This window comes from Panthera pardus, unplaced genomic scaffold (genome assembly GCF_024362965.1).
Source record: "Panthera pardus isolate Hobbes unplaced genomic scaffold, ASM2436296v1 HiC_scaffold_11, whole genome shotgun sequence".
Classification (NCBI taxonomy): Eukaryota; Metazoa; Chordata; class Mammalia; order Carnivora; family Felidae; genus Panthera; species Panthera pardus.
In genome coordinates, this window is record NW_026526666.1 from 21510463 (window position 1) to 21530593 (window position 20131).

At 37.1% G+C, this 20131-nt stretch overlaps 2 protein-coding genes across 5 annotated transcripts in view; one reads left to right on the plus strand and one right to left on the minus strand.

Moving 5' to 3' along the window:
* The window catches only part of DBT (dihydrolipoamide branched chain transacylase E2), a 53316-nt gene that overhangs the window by 22425 nt on the left and 10760 nt on the right, over positions 1–20131 (plus strand). The window contains exons 4-7 of one of the 4 annotated variants that reach the window (XM_019457625.2): positions 3524–3705; positions 12986–13107; positions 18144–18360; positions 19019–19185. In XM_019457625.2, coding sequence (XP_019313170.2) covers positions 3524–3705; positions 12986–13107; positions 18144–18360; positions 19019–19185 — 688 coding nt within the window. Of the gene's footprint in view, positions 1–3523; positions 3706–7918; positions 11338–11393; positions 12768–12985; positions 13108–18143; positions 18361–19018; positions 19186–20131 lie in introns of those variants that run through there. The other 3 variants (XM_053891972.1, XM_053891979.1, XM_053891975.1) reach the window with 3 other exon arrangements.
* Positions 278–884, minus strand: LOC109271921 (39S ribosomal protein L35, mitochondrial-like). The gene is given in 2 exon segments (XM_053891983.1): positions 278–753; positions 756–884. Coding segments are annotated over 2 exon segments (558 nt in total). The 5' UTR covers positions 880–884; the 3' UTR covers positions 278–319.

A 20131-nucleotide genomic window follows, 5' to 3' on the forward strand; every position in this document is an offset into this window, starting at 1 on the left:
ACAGATTTCTACACATTGATTTTATATCCTGCAACTTTGCTGAATTCATGTATTAGTTCTAGCAATTTTTTTGATCGACTCTTTGGGGTTTTCTACATAGAACACCAATAGTTTGTGGTTTTTTGTTTTTTTTTTTTAAGTTTTAAAACTTTAATAAGTTTAATGTTGGAACTGTATGTTTCCATACCAATTGGCACAATTTACATCAAATTCATTCATTCATTTTTGTACTTATTCATTTACACTTATTCATTTTTGCAAAGACATCATATACACAAAGATACATATTCAGTAACTGGGAAGTCATAAAACTTCTAATCTAGACTTTCAGGTTTGTCCGATCATGATACTTCTGATAAGGATCGTCAGCATACCAGTTTCGCCTCTTCCAAAAAGATGTTGTCATTTTATCTAAGAGCTTACTCTGGGTTTTATTGCAGAACATGAATTCCCTCAAGCACCTTTTTCTTGCAGTTGTCTTTTTCCATAATTTTTTCTTATAACCAGCCTTCCTCCTTAGCCACAGGCCAGAATGAAGTCGAAGAAACCTGTAGATGACAGCTTTCACAGTCTTTCTCTTCCCTTTCCGTGAACTGAAGTATGTTACGGTTCTGACTGGTAGCTTCAGGACATTTGGAAGCAAGGGGGGCGCTCTATTGAGGATTGCTGCAGTATGTCCACATGTCAGGTTTCTGACAGACGTGGCAAGTCTGGGAGCAGAGGAAACAACTGGTGCCTGCAGAGAACTAAAATGCCGGTGACAGAACTAAGACAGGCATTCTTGACACCGTTTTGACAGGCTGAAGACACCAAAATATTCAGGGGCCGTAAGACTCCTGCTGCAGCTCTGAAGGCACGGGCAAAGGCAGAGGCCGCCATCTTACCATCCCCGGACACCTTTAAAGTATTGCTTTATGCACTTGTCTTGTAAATCAGATAGAATTAAAACGGGGCACAAACAAAATATCACAGCTTGCATATTTACCTATGTAATTACCTTTGTTTATATTCTTTATTTCTTTATGTGAATTTGAGTTGCTATTGTCCTTTTATTTCAGCCTGAAGGACTGCTTTTAGCATTTCTTGTAGGGCAAGTGTACTAGGAACAAATTTTGTTTTCATTTATTTGGGAGTGTATTCATTTCTCCTTCATTTTTGAAAGATAGTTTCGTAGATATAAGATGCTTGACTGTCTTTTTTTTCTTTTAGCACATTGAATGTATCATTCAACTACCTTTTGGTCTCCATGGTTCTGACTAGAAGCCATCTGTTAATCTTATAAGGGTTCCTGTACTTGATGAATGTGGTTTTCTCTTGCTGATTTTAAGATTCTCTCTTTGTCTTTCAGCAGTTTGATTATGATGTGTCTAGGTGTGGCTCGTTTAAATTTGTCCTGTTTGGAGTTTGTTGAGATTCTTGCATGTGTACGTTAGTGTTTTCATCAAGTTTAGGAAGTTTTTAGTCATTATATCTTCAAAGATTCTATCTCTTTATTGATATTCTTTATTTGGTGAGAGACACCATTTTCTCCTGTGTCCTTCTAATTGTTTAGATATGGTTCCCTTTAGTTCTTTGAATATTTAATTGTCGATTTAATTTAACTTTTATTAAAGTTAATTAGTAACATTGTTATTATTTTTTAAAGTTTATCTATTTTGAGAGAGAGAGGGAGGGAGAGAATGTGCATGAATGGGGGAGGCTCCGTGCTGTCAGTGCACAGCCCTGTGCGGGGCTTGATCCTACAAACTGTGAGATCATGACCTGAGCCAAAATCAAGAGTTGGACAGTTAACTGATTGAACCACCCAGGTGCCCCATAATATTAATTATCGTTAATTAACATCTTGGCATCTTCAGGGATGGTTTCTGTTGACCACTTTTTCCCTCCTGTGCATGTGCCATACTTTTCCATTCCTTTACATGTCTTGTAATTTTATGTTGAAAACTGGATATTTTACATAAAATAATGTGGCAAATCTGTGGTAAGATGTATGGACATCTCATTACCCAGATCTTCCTTTTAGAACCTCTTGTTTGCCTCAACTTTTTCACTGCCTCAGCCAGTCAAGATTTTAAACAATTGCTGTGGACCGTTTCTCAGCAAACACCCTGAGAAAGCTGAGTCAGATCAAACAAGAACAAGCTCTGTGAGTGGCATTTTTTCAGAAAGCTGCCCAATGAGTCAAATAGTAAGTGTTCTCTGGGAGTATCGCTTTTTGTGGAACTCCAGACTTGGGTCTGCCCTTGCTATGGCTGTAAGACTGCTGATTTTTTTTTTCTTTTTTTTAATGTTTATTTATTTTTTAGAGAGAGCACGAGAAGGCAAGGGCAGAGAGAGAGGGAGACACAGAATCTGAGGCAGCTCCAGGCTCTGAGCTGTCAGCACAGATCCTGTCGTGGGGCTCAAACTCACAAACCGCGAGATCATGACCTAAGCCGAAGTCAGATGCTCAACCGACTGAGCCACCCAGGCATCCCTGGCTGTAAGGCTGTTGATTTTCACAACTAATGCTGAGCTGGGGAAAGGAGAATGAGAATAGAACAAGTTAAAATAATAAAACTAGTTGTTTTTAATGAGGTTCAGCCAGTTTTCCTGAATAAGTCTTTCTTGGTTGTCACAGGCCTTATTGTAATTTCTAGAATTCTGAAAAAGTCAATTTTTAACAACTTCTCCAAGTATACTTGTTGCATTTATAGAATGGCAGAATCCTGGAGGTCCTTAGCCCACCATTCTAGAAGTGTAAGTTTTCTATATGTGCTTTTAAACCTAGTTTCTATGTCAAGGGTGATGTTTTATTATGGACTAAGAACTGGTTAAGACAGGAAGACAAGGAATAAGAATGACTGAGCAATTATCTTAATGAAGAATTGATGGTACTGAGTCAGAAATGTGCTAGACACATCAAGAATGGTATTAGAATCAAAGTTATATGTTGAATTTCAGATTTGGTGCCATTCCTCCTATTCTGTTTGCTGAATAAGAATATCTAGAAGAGCCTTATAAAGCATACCTAAGATGATTGAGGAGGAAGAGACTCATATACAAGGACATATTAAAATAATTGTAGAAACAAAGATTGAGAGAACTCAATCCAAAATTCATGAAATTACAAAGAATATGCATTAGGGATATTGATTTTTGGACTTAATTATAGAAATAATAGGCACCTCTTAAAGTTTGGTAAAGGCTAATATAAAATAATGAAAGGAAATAACATTTTTAAAACATTTTTAGAACTGCTTCCAAGAATTGGGTGAGGCATAACCCCTGAAAAGTAATTAAATTTTTGATTGTAGATCTATAGACAGTTTTTAAAGTTTTAGTATTTCTTGAGGATACATTAAAGAGACTCTGGAAGCCTTTATAGTCTTTTCTGAAACATTCTTTGGTGCACATCTGGGACTAATTGCTGTGCTAGATGGATACCAATCTAATTCAGTGTAGCATGTAACATTGTTAGGATGATTAGTATTATATACTTACAATTGGTCATGTAAAAGTGTTTTGTGTCTTTTTCTTTTAGGTATGTAAAAGAAGGAGATACAGTGTCTCAGTTTGATAGCATCTGTGAAGTTCAAAGTGATAAAGCTTCTGTTACTATCACTAGTCGTTATGATGGAGTCATTAAAAAACTGTATTATAATCTAGACGATATTGCCTATGTGGGAAAGCCATTAGTAGACATAGAAACGGAAGCTTTAAAAGGTATTGTAAATGTGTTCATCTGTTTTGCCAAATTGATTACTGTTGTCCTTTTGTCATTGGTACCAATTAAAAGAGATGTTTACTTTTAATAACTTACAGGGTTTAATTTGGTGGTTTGAAGCTGTAATCAGGAAGATAGAAAAGATCTTCTGCGATGAATGATTATCTTTTGACCAGTTACCATGTTAGAAATGTACACATTAACACCGAATTTATCTGGGGGCCTGCCTTCTGGAAACCTTAGTATTCAAAGAACTGATGGGCTTTCTCAGGAATTAAAGATTCAGGCCCTGAACACTAGTCACTAATAACAAAAACTGGAGTATGCAAAAGATTAAATCTAACATAATAGGATTGTTGTATTTTCCACTGATTCAAAAACAAAAACACTTTCTTGGGGCACCTGGCTGGCTCTGTCAATGGAGCATGCAACTCTTGATCTTGGGGTTGTGAGTTCGAGCCCCTCTTTGGGGATAGAGATTACTCAAAACAAAACAAAACAAAACAGAAATATTAAAAAAAAATACTTTCATTAGTAATGGTTATGAAGGCCAAACTTCTGGAAGGGAAGTGGAAGAGAAAGGAAGGAAAATCATAATGAAAAGTGAAGAAACTAGCATTTAGAAGAAGCAACAACCGTGGAACTTACAAGCAGTAGATGTCCTGACAAAAGCGAACTCCTTGTGAAAATATTGCAGAGGAAAGCTAAAACAGTGGGTTCTCCTGGTATTGGCAGACAGCTAGATGGCTGTCTACCTCGGAAGTTCCTTATGGCATTGTTGTGATACGTTAAAGTTATGTCATCTAGGAAACAGCTCTGCTATGGGGGATGCAGGGATGGGGCTGGAGGTGGCTTAAGTTTTGTGATGTAGTCCTAAGCCAGCAATCTGTCTGAGAAGTGCTGAAATAGAATAGAATACTAATAGAATTTTAGTAGTATCATTCGAAAGCCCAGAAGAATTCTGAATTACAGTGGCTGGTTGACTTGTAGTTCTGCAGACTATATAGTTAATACTAACAGTAACAACAATCACTAATTCCACAGTCATACTTGACAGTTTATGAAAAGTTTCCCTGTTATTTTATTTATCCTTACTTGTGAAGTATTCCAGTTTAATGGGTGAAGAAACTAAACACAACCTGTAGAGGTTCGGCAATTTGCCCAATGGCCAGTGACTGAGCCAAATTTTGAACTCCATGACCTGTCTTTGTCCAGATTATTTTCCACTATGACATGTTGCCTCCAGAAGGTGGAAGATGACTTATTGAAGTCTTCCTATTATTTATTTAATTTCTACTATAAAAGGATATATGTGCATGTAGCAAGCTATAAAGTGCAGAAAATCGAAAATAAGAAAATAAAAACATATTCCTGCTACTCAGAAATCATCACCCTTAACACATGAATGTATATCACTCCAGACATTTTTCTAAGCTCACACATACGCACTGAAGTCATTTTTTACTAGAGTAATATGTTGTGTTTGCTGTATTCGAATCTGTTTGCTTAATTACGTATGTGTTTTCATGACAATGATTTCATTTTATCTGATGATCAGACTGTATTTAAATCTCCCCAGTCGCCCCCAGAATGTCCTGGAAATTTCAGTTGGTTTGTTCAAAGTAGGGTCCAATATGGGACTCTACATTGCCCACGGTCTCTCTTCACATGACTTACACTGTCCCACATTTTGCTTCACGACACTGACTCGTGGAAGGGACTGTGCCATTTGTTTTGCAGAATGTCACACTTTGTGTCTTGTTGCTTTTCCATGACGGTGTTTGACTTGTTCTTACCATGGTAAGTTCCTGTAAACTGAAAGCAAGTTTCAAAGGCTAGGTTCAAGTTAAATATTTGGCTAGAATATATCATGGGTGATATTGTGTACTTCACATTGCTTCACATCAGGGCACCATAACATCTAGATGACCTGCCGTAGTGGCGCTCAGTGTAAACAGTGAATTGGGATAATGATTCCCTTGCCCCGTCATTGTACAGTTACGTTTTATCCTTTGCAGCCTGAAAGTTACCCAGGTGGTGTCACTTTGGCACTATCATCATTTGAGAATCCTGGCCTAAATCAACAACTGCTTTAGTGGTTGTGGAATGATGATTTTTTTTTTTTATTCTGTCAGTATCTTTACATTATTAGCTGGCATTATTCTGTAAAGAGGCACTTCACCCTCATCAGCTGGGCCTATTAGTTACCCTGAAATACAGTTCCTGCTGGAAAAACAGAATAAATGGTTCATCCTTTTCCCTTGCCAAGGAGTTGCTTTGATAGCCCCTTCAAATAGTGATATTAAATTTCCAACTTTCTCTTTGTGTCTATTCAGTTGATTTGCTGTGTTTAATCTATTATAATCATTCTTTTTAATGCTCAAGTTGTTAGTAGGAGTGACCCTTGCAAGGTCGCTCCTGGGTGTTCTTTTAACATGACCCCATTAATTTTCAAAAGCTTCCTTGCTTTTGACACAGGAAGATGATCTGAAAGTCACTTTGTACATTCCCTGCCCCAGATCTGGAATTAATCTATTTCTTCGGGGCTCTTGTTCCTTTTAATGTGGCATGGACAAGAGACCATAAAGTAGGTAGTAGGGGTGTTTCCTTTTATCTTGATTGCTAAACTTCTATTGAAAGGCATGATTTAAGAATATTAAAACCAAAAAAGAATTCACCTTTTAAAATTACCTGAAACACAAAATTATTATGGTGGATCAATGACTTTTTTTTTTTTTTTTTTTTTTTTAATTTAGTTAGGACCTAGAAAGGAAAGAGGCACAAACTGAGAGCACTGAATCCTAACCACTAGACCACTAGGGAGCAGCAGTCTTGGCACAAACTGAGGCAAGCAAAATGCTCAACACTATTATGGATGTCATTAAATTAGAACACCCTGACAGGCGCTTTAAACCAGATTTAGACACCAATCTAGACCATCCAAAAAAAAAAAAGAATTATTTATATGAACAAGTAAACAATTGAGATTTGTGGATTTTTTAAATTAAAAAAAAATTTTTTTTTAATTTTTAGAGCGAGTGCACACATGAGCTGGGGAGAGGGGCAGAGGGAAAGAGAGAGAGAATCTTAAGCAGGATCCACACTGAGCACAGAGCCTGACATGAGGCTCAATCCCACGAGCACGACCTGAGCCGAAATCAAGAGTCACACACTCAACTGACTGAGCCATGTCAGCACCCTGAGATTTATGGGTTTTTTTATTGTTCGGTTTTATTTTTAGAGTTTATTTTGGCGTTTCAAATGACATTCAACTTAATAAATCTTGATATATAGCAGATTACAAAATTATAGAACTTTTTCAGAATATGGGTATTTTTTTCTAGAGAATTGTTTCACAAAAATTAATCTGTACAGCATGAATGATTCTCAAAGAAATTATGCTGAGCAAAAGAAGCCAAACCAAAAAGAAAACATGCTGTATGATCTATGTGCATAAAATTTTAGAAAATGCAAACTAATCTACAATGACAGAAAACTGATTAGTGTTTTCCTTGGTATAAGGAATCTTTTGGAGCTGGTGGACATGTTCCTTATCTTGATTGTGGTGATGGCTTATGTGTATATACATACTTCACAGTTTATCAAATTTTATATTTTATGTTTGTGCAGTTTATTGTATGTCTGTAAAAAAATGAGACTGTGTTGGTTATGTTCAGAGTGAAAAGTGTCTGATAGTATTTCTCATAGAGAACTGATCATTTGCTAGCTATTCTGTTTTGTTTGCCAGAGTGTATTCTGAACAGTTATCTCACACTGTAGTTTCATTTTGCTTTTACATTTATGTTTTATTGAATTTTTTTACTATAAGAAACTGTAAAACATAACCTATATATAAACAAACCTATGGAACAGTAGATTCAATTTATGAAACATTTATATATCCCTCTCTTTAATTTTAGAAATGGGACAGTTTCTAAATATTCTGTGAACATTTTCTTAAGAATTTGTAATAATATTGAATTTATATTGTTTTTTTGTTTTAGTGCTAGTAAAACCAATTATACTATAAATAGAAAATTATCAAACAAAAAGTCTTTTAGAAGTATAAAATGTATTATTTCCATTTTACAGGTGGAAAATAATTATAGCATAGAACCATTAAGAGTATATGATCAAAACTAGACATCTTTTTTTAAAATTTTTTTTAATGTTTATTTTTGAGAGAAAGAGACAGAGCATGATCAGGGGAGGGGCAGAGAGAGAGGGAGACACAGAATCCGAAGCAGGCTCCAGGCTCTGAGCTGTCAGCACAGAGCCCAATGCGGGGCTCGAACTCAGGAATGGCGAGATCATGACCTAGGCCGAAGTCAACGTTTAACCAACTGAGCCACCCAGGCGCCCCAAAACTAGACATCTTAATAGTAGTATTGGAGATTAATCCTGTCTTCTAATGCTTGTTTAAATAATATTCTCTGGCACCACCTTTTGTAACATGGTGGTGTTGTCTCCTTTCCAAGGCTGGAGCATCAAGGTAATTTTGATGAGGGAAACTCTACTTGTGATGTCCAAGTCCCATCTATGAGTGCTTTGACCGTAGACAGACCTCTACTTGAAAAGAGCTTACTGGGGGTGCCTGGGTGTCTCAGTCCTTTAAGCATCCCACTTCAGCTGAGGTCATGATCTCGCAGTTCGTGGGTTCAAGCTATGCGTTGGGCTGTCTGCTGTCAGCATGGAGCCCACCACGTGGCTCAGTCTCACAACCCGTGAGATCATGACCCTGAGCTGAAATCAAGAGTCAGGTGGTGGGGCACATGGGTGGCTCAGTGGGTTAAGCATCCAACTTTGGCTCAGGTCATGATCTCGCAGCTTGTGAGTTCGAGCCCTGCGTCAGACTCTGTGCTGACAGCTTGGAGCCTGCTTCTGATTCTGTCTCCCTATCTCTCTGCTCCTCTCCTATTCATGCTCAGTCTCTCTCTCTCTCTATCTCAAAAATAAATAAACATTAAAAAACAATTTTAAAAAGAGGTGCTTAACTGACTGAGCTACCCAGGCACCCTGATTTTCTTTTAAACTTTATATATTTGACTCCTTCTTAAAGTGAGGGTATTGAGTATAGCCTAAAATCTTTTTTCATTATGCAAAAACATGTTAATGAACATTTATTATTCTGGAAACAACATAATTCTGCTTCTGGTTTTTTATTTTTCAACCTACTTCTTAGCATTATCATTGTGCCAGGCCAACACTCTCCTTCCTAAATTTCCAGGAACAAGGATAACTAAGTTTGTTAAGAAGTGTTTACTACGAAGAGAAAGTAGGATCTGGTTGAGAGTCTAAATTCCTATTTTCTGGGGCAAGGGCATGGTTTTAATGCTGAGGCCACATGGCAGCTGTTTTAGGTATTCTGATCCTGAAGCTATGTGTAGGATTAAATTGCCAGAATGTTTGACCACCAGATAACTGAGAGGTCACTATACCTAAGTAATCCTAATTGTGGAGTCTTGCCACCATGGGGAAATATTAAGGAAAGAGAGGAAGGAACATAAACTGTAGCAGAATTCTTTATAAAACTAATATTATTCTTGATTATATTGCATTTATCCTTTAACATCACCACCTATCATTGATTGAATGCTTTCTCTTTGCTAATGCTATATACACATTATTTCATATAATCATATAGATTAAATTGTGTAGATTTTTATCTGCATTTGACATGTGCAACACTGAGACCCACAGAGATTTAATATCTTGCCTCTGGTGACATAGCCAGTAACTGATAGAACTACAATTTGACCCCAGCTTTGTTTAATTCTAAAGCCCATGTTGCTAACCACTTTGTTCCACTGAAAATTCTATTCAGAGCCTCTGGGTATCAGCTCCATTCTGCATCTTGAACATTGGGAATGAATTCCTAACACTGTTGATACTCATGTTTGTGAAGTTCTGCTATAACAATATCAGTTAAGGTGTCCCACAGAGTTTATAATATTAAAATGTTTTCCAGGATTAATACAATGTTCTCAGTTAAAGATGTCATTTAATTAAATTCCATGTCATTTAATTAAATTACACCCAGTGGCATAAGTTGCATGGTATAATGCCTGAGCATAGTAAGTGCACAACGAATGGTAGGTAGGACTTAGTTTTATTCAGCCAGTTATAGACGGAGTTGATTGTATTAGCTATTTCAGTAATTTGAAGTGAGAAAGAAAATGCAGTGAGATCTCATTGATTGGAGTGTCATCAATTCTCAATTCATGATGATTTATATAGGAACTAAACTAAAGTTGACAGTTGTTCTACAAAAAAAGGTCTTCCTAAGCAGTTTTGCAGAGACCAAAGCTTAAAACATTTTACGAAAACACATTGTTTCAAACACCCTGAGTGCTCAAGTGCTTCAAAACGTTTTCTCCAGAAAAATTTCCCCAATTATGTGAATTAATTGACTCCTTACTGTCATTTTTAGAAATATTTCTTAAAATACCTAAGAATGTGGCAATTTCAGTTTTAATATTTTCTTAAATTAAAAAAAAATGTTTATTTATTTTTGAGAGCGAGAGCATGAGTGGGAGACGGGCAGAGAGAGAGGGAGACACAGAGTCCGAAGCAGGCTCCAGGCTCTGAGCTGTCAGCACAGAACCCGATGCGGGGCTCGAACTCACAATCGTGAGATCATGACCTGAGCCAAAGTTAGACACTTAACCAACTGAGCCACCCAGGCACCCTTCAGTTTTAATATTTTTACTAATTCAAATGTTTTATTTAGTTAATCTGAAATAATAGTTCTATTATAAATTTGCTTCACATGAGGAATATCAGCAACACTAAATTGACAGTTTTCATGACAAAAAGTGCTTATTTACCAGAGTTCTTTTGTTGCTCTTTAAAAAATTTAATGAAGTCTTTTAAAACTCTGTATTCCTAAATCCACTACTAAAAGAATAAAATCCCACATATCAGAGTATAGTGTTAGAACCATGAAAATCACATCCCTTGGGGAGAGTTATGACATTTTAGATTAGCCTTAACTCCATCCTCCTTAGAATCTGTTTGTACATTGATAAAAGTAAGAAATCTGCCCTGCATTCCTGTAACAGTGTTGTGATCATCACAGGAGAAAATGTTTGTATACACACTTAGAAAATGATCTAAAGTACTACATAGGTGGTAATTTAGTGCTGAAGAGAGCTTTCTTCCAACAATTATATGACTGCTTCAAATAATATATAATATGAATGACTTCTCACCAATGTTTTATTACTCATATTTGTACTCAAATTATTCTAAAAGGCAGTCCTACTTTGTCATATATCAGAATGTTTTCCAGAAAGGTGAGTGGCAATAAATTCAGTGATCTTTTGGAAACCTGTAACTTTTGTATATATTTGGGCTTTTATATATTTCTCATATTTTCAGCAAAAATACACATTAAATCAGGTTAGATTTGGAATTCCTACATTTGAATTCCCTTGGTTTCCCTTTGCACCTTAGTTCCTAATGCTCCTTCTTTCTTACTAGTTTCTCCAGTAACTTTAACAGATGTGGACAATACTACAGGTTTCTCAAATTACAACAAAATTATGCCTTGAACAATAGGAGTTGTATTCTAGCTTCTTTGACTACAAAGAAAATTCACTAGTGCCATGAACTAATGGAAACAGCACAGGGTGAGTCAACCCTAGGAATGAATCCCAGCTCTTCACAGTTTTATTAGCTGTGTGAACTTGGGCCAATCCTTCATCTTTGAAGTATCAACTTTTTAAAATCTATAAAATGGGATACTAACACCTATCTTATACAGTTGGAGTAAAGATTAAGTTATGATATTGTATATGTAGTGCAGTATTTTACCTATAATAGGTGCTTGTGGGAGAGGAAAAATAATTCACCCACTAACCTTCTGAGTTCTTAGCTGAGACTCTTGTAATGAAAGACAGATTAACAAGAGAGAAAGAGAAGTTTATTAACATGTGTACATACTCATCTATTCATGGGAGACACCCAGGGAAAGGTGAGTAACTCAAAGAGGTAGCTTTAGAGTTCAGGCTTAAATAGCATTTCTATAGGGAAAGGGGAAATGGGAAAAGTCCTCTTAGGGGAGAGTAAGTAGTTTTCATGGAAGTTGAATGGGTCCTTAGAGAATACATGGGAGGTATGACAGTTTGGGACAAAGTTTGCTGACTTCTACTTTCCTCTTTTATAAGAATCAATCTTTCCTGGTGGATGAAACTCCTAGGGAGGGGATTTATGACAGTGGAGTTGCTTCTGGAAGATCCATCTTTAGGTGTATGAGAGTTCAGAGAATGTCTCTGCCTGCATTTGCTGTTTTTCAAGTGCTTGCAGCTCAAAATAATCACTATACCAAAGTGGCATATTTGGGGTGGCATATTCTGCTACCCTTCATGCGCAACACAAGTTGTTTTGTTTTGTTTTCCCTTTGTCTCCTTCTGGGGAAATGTGAGAGCTCCACTGGGCCAATTCATAGACCAGTGAGGAAGAATGGAGAGACTGTTTCCATAGGTGGAGCAGTGGAGAATTGTTACTGGCTTTGAATCGAATGTCAAAGCAAATTCAGTTGCCTGCTTTCAGAGGCTTAGTCTCTAATGCACTCCTTCCCACAGAGACTTCTGCTATGCAGCATTGATTTCCAAGCATCAGACTCTGACAATGAAATGCTCTCAAACACTTTTTTATTTTGGGTTGCAAAAATACATGGTAATAGCCTGGAAAATACATGCTAATAGTCTGGGGTACTTTTTCTTCTATAGATATTCTAGATTTAGAGAATGGTCCAACCAAATTAGCATTAGCCATGAAAATAAAATCTTCCACAGCATTCCTTAAGCTGTATTCAAAGCAGAGAAAAATTATAAATACTTTATTATTTGGGGAAAGCATTTTAAGATTGTCACAGATTTTACATGATTCTTTCATGTAATTTGTCTTACATTTGACTCTTATTTTATGCTATTTGTAAATATGAGAAATTTATTAGGAAAGTGTTTAAAATACAAAATGTTTAAAACTTATTGAAGAAGCTTTCATTTTTTAACTTGTAGCTGCTGCATGATTTTTACAGAAATGAAGTAAACACCAGGTAATAATCATTAAACTACCAGGTGCCAGTATGCCCCTCTGCTCTCCCCCAATTGTTTCCCAATATGTAGTTGTGTTTTCCCATTTTGAAGTAGCCTGACTAGTATGCTTCTGACTATAAATTTTAAGTTGAATTTATTTGTGTATTATAAGCCACTAAGCTTATTTTTATTTTTTTAACATTTTCAACTAAAGAGTACCATTTTACCTCGTTACCAGATTCAGAAGAAGATGTTGTTGAAACTCCTGCTGTGTCCCATGATGAACACACACACCAAGAGATAAAGGGCCAGAAAACACTGGCCACCCCTGCAGTTCGCCGCCTAGCAATGGAAAACAATGTAAGTTTCCTTCGTATTTAAGTGCGAGATTACACAGAAAATACACATTTGTGTCTATGAAAAAGTAGCCAGCTCTCCCATGAGGAGATGACTCAAGTTGAGATTAAAGGAAAATGAAAATGTGTGTTACTGAGAAGTGATTGTTGCATAAAAGCACCAATAAGAAATGAGAAGAAATTGCAAACTTCTTACTTATATTAATTGGGCAATGGGATTTTATTATTCTTCCTTAGAGCCTAATAGTCAGGGCTACCATTTTTTGAACACTTATAAATACTAGCATTTTAGATCAGGCACCCTAGAAGCCAGCCTGAGACAGGGGTTTGGGTGCATGTAATGGAGTGACTGAGGGAGAGAATACCTTTTCTGGGAATGAGGGAAGCAAGATAGAGAAGGGAATAAAAGGGAAACGGGCCAGGCAACGATGTGGTCTCAAGGATCTGATTTAAAGGAGTTGGAGAACACCAAAGAATTGTACTGAGTTGAGGCTAGCAGACCAGCCTTTTGTATTCCTTCTTATCATCCAGTCATTGGTGCTTTCCCTTTAGGGCTAGGTGGCCCCCAGGTACTGCAATAAGTGTGTACATGTTATCTCATTGATCTTTACAACAATGCTGTAAATTATGGGGGCTATTTAGAGACTTGGAGAGAGTCAAGTAACAGGTCCAAGATCACACAACTAACACCGTGGTGGGGCCAGGATCCTGAAGTGAGATTCTGTGACTGCAGAACCAGTGCCCTTGATCATTACATACTGCCTCAACAATTATTGCCTTTGTTATTTGAGCGTTTATGAGTCAGACACCATGTACATGTTCTCTCTAATCCTCACAGCCATCCTGCAGGGTGGTTTGGATTATCCCCATTTTGCAGATGACAAAAGGCAGAGAAGTTGATTAAACTGCCTAAAATCAAGTAAGTAGCTGAACTGGGAATTTGTCTTTTTTCAAACTTGGGTTCTTTCCACTGTACCCCACAATGCAGGATTTTTGTCTGTTTTTGAGAGAAGTAGTTAAGTCACAGTGGGAAAAAAAAAGAAGCTTACATTTTAGAAATATGTAATGAGTCATTAAAATGTTCATATCCCTTTAGACAATTATCCTAACATTGGGAAACTGTCCCAAGGAAACAATCTAGGATATATTCTTCCAAGTGTTTTATATAGCCCAAAGTGAGAAGGCACATATGGTTCAAAATGAGGAATATGCTTGGGTAAATTATGTTATAAACACTTAATGAAAATTTATGCAGTGATTCAATGTGTTCAAATATGAAGACTATTTAGCATAATAGAAAATCAAAATAATAGTATGAAACACTACATTGTTATGGGCATCAGATGAAATAATCTTGTGTATTGCTTTGAAAGTTATAAACTCTTTTACTAATGTTTTTTCTTAATTATATAGAAAAACTGCCTATAACAATGCATGATTTTGTTTTCCTATGCCATTTCTTAAAGATGTATATAATAACTAGAGATTTGTATAATTACTGGAAATCACTGGATTTTGTTATTATAAATCACCTTTTCTTTTTTCACAGTTTATGTATTTATTAATTGAATTTAAATTATGAGTGATAATTTAAATTATTAAATTATAAATTGTGAATCAAATTAAAAACCAATGGCATTTACAGTTGTTTGAAATTACCTAAAATTATTTGCTTAAATTCTCAAAATTCTTTGTTATAAACTAAATGTTTGACACTATAAAGTCTTATTCTTCTGAAGTCATCCTTAGAGAAGCACTAATACAAATGAAGCAGGACTTAACCCTGAGAAATTAATTAATACACACTAAGTATGAGGCCATCATCTAAGCTTATGTGTCTATTTAAATAGAATTAAATTTAACAAGAATATTTTATCTCTGTAACCAAACACAAAGGGGATTAAATAAAGCCAGATCACAGTGTTTTCAGAAAGAATCATGGGGGCGCCTGGGTGGCTCAGTCGGTTAAGCGTCTGACGTCGGCTCAGTTCATGATCTCACACTCCATGAGTTTGAGCCCCCCATTGGGCTCTGTGCTGACAGCTCAGAGCCTGGAGCCTGCTTTGGATTTAGTGTCCCTCTCTCTCTCTGCCCCTCCCCTGCTCATGCTGTGTCTCTCTCTGTCTCAAAAATAATAAATAAAAGGGGCGCCTGAGTGGCTCAGTCGGTTAAGCGGCCGACTTCGGTTCAGGTCATGATCTCGCGGTCCGTGAATTCGAGCCCCGCGTCAGGCTCTGTGCTGACAGCTTGGAGCCTGGAGCCTGCTTCGGATTCTGTGTCTCCCTCTCTCTCTGACCGTCCCCTGTTCATGCTCTGTCTCTCTCTGTCCCCAAAATAAATACATGTTTAAAAAATAATAATAATAAATAAAAACATTAAAAAAATTTTTTTTAATAAAAAAAAATCATGAACCTTTTTGGTTCCTGGATCCAGTTCCAATGTGTATATCGGGAGTGGGTGTGGTCCCCACAACAACAACAAGCAATTCTCTGGACAAAACTGGGTATCCTACAGTTCAGCTCAGTTCTGACACTGTCTGCCCACAGACAGTGCCAGAATTGACAGATTAATGATTCCATCCTACAAGACTGCCCACCCTTCCCCCACAATACTTCCTATGCTCTCTAGCCAGGTTATCACCAATGCTTCTGACCCACTACCTACAGAGACAAGGTTCCATTGACCTACCCTCCAATTTAGCATGCCAATCGCAAGCCCAGGTTATTGGCTATACTTTTGGCCTACTGGCTACAGATGAGAGGTCCACACAATCCCCTCTTTGGGTTTGATTAATTTCCTAGAGCAGCTCATACAACGTAGGAAACTCATTTACTCACCAGATTACTGATTTATTATAAAAGAATACAACTCAGGAACAGCCAGATGGAGGGACACAGAGGTATATGTGGAAAGAGGTGGACAGGTTCCATGCCCTCTCCAGGTGTGCCCATCTCCCCAAATCTCCAGTGTTCAACTTGGAGGCTCTCTAAATGCCTCCAAGCATTGTGGGGTGTTTTAGAAGCTTCATTACATAACCCCTACTGATTAAATCATTGCCTGTTAGCAACTGATTCAACCTCCTGCCCTGGGGTAGGGGTACTGAAAGTTACAAACGTCTAATCACACAGTTGGTTCCCCTGGCAACCAGCCTCCATCTTTAGGTTCCCTAAGGGCTTTACAAAGGTTCATTAACATAATAAAAGACACTTTTTTAGCACTGGTCATTTCAAGGATTTTAGGAGCTCGGTGCCAGATCTGGGGAGGAAGACCAAAAATATACTTGTCATAAATCACCATCTCACAATGAGTGTCTAGTGGAAAGTGGAATTATGTCATTTACTATTCTGTAGGAAGCAATAATAAAACATATGTGCCATTTAACTTGGGCTGAGAAACTCAACATTCCAAATATGCCTCAATAAAATTAATTTCAATTTTTTCAATGTTTATTTTTGGGAGAGAGAGACAGACAGACAGACAGACAGAGACAGAACATGAGTGAGGGAGGGGCAGAAAGAGAGGAAGACCCAGAATCTGAAGCCAACTCCAGGCTCTGAACTGTCAGTACAGAGAGCCCTAGGCAGGGCTCAAACTCACAAACCTGGAGATCATGACTGAGCGGAAGTCGGATGCTTAACCAACTGAGCCACCCAGGCACCCCTAATTTCAATGTTTTGTACTTATCTTTCTTAAACAACTATCAGAAAAAACTAAGAGCGTTTGTATGATGATTATTTTAACTATTAGTAGTACTGATAGCCAGGTTGCTTTAAACATGCCATAAAGGCATGTACATAAGTGTCATTCCACAATATCAGCTTTATTCAGTCATAAAGCATTTAACTGGGCTTCATACATGTCACAATACAACACAACAAACAAGATACAATAAGGGGTAGGAGGTTAACAAACCAAACTCGAAGTCAGTGGTATGCATTTGAGATTTGAGGTGAGGACTCGCTGTGGCCTGGGTCACCTCTTGGCACATGCTGCTTATTATGTTCAGGCAGTAGAGGATCAGATGTCTTCTGTTCAGAGATCAGTCAGGTGAACTTTTGGTGGTAACTGCCTTTTTAATGCAGTCACATGTGGAAGGGTCAGCATCTGGAGAGTCTGTTTGCTACAGAAGTCTTCCCTTTTTAAAGGAGTTTAGTCTTAGGCTTTGACAGGCCTCTGGTGATTCGAATAGTTCCTGGTTCTTCCAGATTCTCACGACCTTACTATTATCAGTCCTTAGTACTATGCTGGTTTGGGTGATGCGGCCTGCTGTTAGCTGCAATCCCTTTGGCTGCTTAAGTCACTGCTTGACATGAGTGAGTCCATCTTGCTCTCTAAGGTCAAAACATGGGTTGACATTTGTTACAGTGTTTAACTCTTTAAACTTTGAGTTCTTCTTATATAGTCTCCAAAAAAGAAAAAAATCTAGTAAGAACTGCAAGAAGTTTAAAAATAGTTGACTTTAAAAATGTAAGTTCTCATAGCTATGGATTATATGCAGTGCAGTGCAGATTATCTGCAATGCAGATACTGCATTGTTACAACATTGGCAAATGGATGGTGTAGATACTGCATTGTTAACACATTGGCAAATGAACAGTATATACAAAAGTAACAAATGTGGGGCGCCTGGTTGGCTCAGTCAGTTAAGTGTCCAACTTCGGCTCAGGTCATGATCTCGCAGTTCCTGAGTTCAAGCCCCAAATCAGGCTCTCTGCTGTGGTGAGGAGCCTGCTTTGGTTCCTTTGTCTCCCTCTCTCGCTGCCTCACCCCTGCTCATGTGAGACAGCATGTTCTCTTTCTCTCTTTTAAAAAATAAACTTAAAAAAAAAGTAACAAATGAATTTTAAAAAGTAACAAATGATTACATATGAAGGGCAGCTATTGTTTGCTAGCATTCTATGAAGATAATAAAAATGTTCTTTCCTTATACTAATTTATTGGGCAGAGAGCCTTTTTTTTTTTTTCAATTGGTTAAATTCCATTTAGAGATTTAAATGATGGACATTTTATTTTTAGCATTAAAATGTGTCATTTTTTTAGATTAAGCTGAGTGAAGTTGTTGGCTCAGGAAAAGATGGCAGAATACTTAAAGAAGATATTCTCAACTATTTGGAAAAGCAGACTGGAGCTATATTACCTCCTTCACCAAAAGCTGAAATCGTGCCACCTCCACCCAAACCAAAAGACAGAACTATTCCCGTACCAATATCAAAACCTCCAGTATTCACAGGCAAAGACAAAACAGAACCCATAAAAGGTAATAACAGTAATGTAAGGCACTAGGACAAGTTATCTGGGGATATTTACTTCACTAGATCGTTCTGTATAGTATGGTGTTTTCAATTCTTACTGAGGGGAAAGTTCAAATTCCCCCTTTTTTAGCGGTGAAATAACATAGTTTTTCCAGAAAAGTTTCAGTGTATTTCTGTTAATTTCTGAAGAGTAATAGGTTGGCAGGTTTCTTGGACTATACACATGTATACTGATAATTGCTCTTTTTGAAGACTTAAGATGTTATAATTTTTTTTAAGATGTTACAATTTTTAGTTACCTTCCAAATAACTAGCTCTGATTTGTTATTTATAAACTCTTAGGATAATTAACTTCCAGAAGCGTGGCTTTGCAAGAAATCCATTAGGTAAATACATGGCTTGCATCTTTTTATATGTTTCTGTATACCACAGCATCGAAGGCAGTTACTCCCTAATGTTATTACACTTGACCTTGGGTGCTCTGCTATAATCAGTGCTTCAGCATTGGAATTAGTGTCTTTCAAATCACGTAATAAAGATGGTAGCCTCAAGAGGAAAAGTTTAATTGGAAAAGTAAATGACATTAGAGAACCTTCAGTTTTAGTAAAAAGGTTTAAAGGATTTAAGAATTCAAAAAAAATACATGTATTTAATGTTTTCCAGGCTTTCATAAAGCAATGGTCAAGACCATGTCTGTAGCCCTGAAGATACCTCACTTTGGGTATTGTGATGAGGTTGACCTTACTGAACTGGTTAAGTTACGAGAAGAATTAAAACCCATTGCTTTTGCCCGTGGAATTAAACTCTCCTTTTTGCCCTTTTTCTTAAAGGTGAGATTCATTCATTTCAGACAGGGCTTGAATAGGCCATTAAAATTTTGTTTTGCAAATATACAATGTGTTAACCATGGATTTAGATAAAAATATTACTTTTCACCATATCACATGGTTAGAAAAATGTACAAGTGCACTATTTCTTTGTTTCATAGGAATTTATAAAATTGAAATTTGTGTCATAATTTATCAACTCATCTCTTTGAGCTAGCTAAAGGATTGTCTTGCCAGTTAAGTAAAGCCTTTAATTCTGAAAAGATCACTCCAGCAAAATCCTGATTTGGACAAAAATGAGACTTGGTATCGTTCTTGCATATCACTGACATGTGTTCATTTTCATTTACTCAACAAACTTATATTGAACGTTCTGGGAATTGTTTCTAGGCCTTAGGACCATTATAAAACAAGACAGTCAAAAACAAAGCAAAACAAAACAACAAAAAAACAAAAACAAAACAAACAGCAACAACAAAACAAAACCAAGACAGTCAGCTGACCTTAAGCAGCTCAACGTCTAGCTCACATTCACAACCATTTATGAAGCAGGTACCAAGTGGCAGACTATGTACTAAGCATGCTATATACATTATCTCTCTTAATTCTCAGAATACCCCTGACGTGTGAATATGGCTATATTCACTTTCTATTTAAGGAAATTAGGGTTCAGAGAAATTGAGAAGCCTGTCAAGGATATATGGAACTTACAAGTGGAGAAGCCAAGTTTTGGGTTCTGGTCTGTTTTACTCAAAAATGCATACTGGTATCTCTAATTCTAGTGTGGCTGGCTTCCCTCTAGCCCTTTCTCCATACTGTACCAAGACTGACCTTCCATAAATGAAATTACTGTAGTATTCCCCAGTTCTTTTCAGTGGTCTCCTTCATTGTTTTCAGGTTAGTTTCTAAACTCCTTAGTTTGGCATACAAATATTATTGCAGTCTCTAC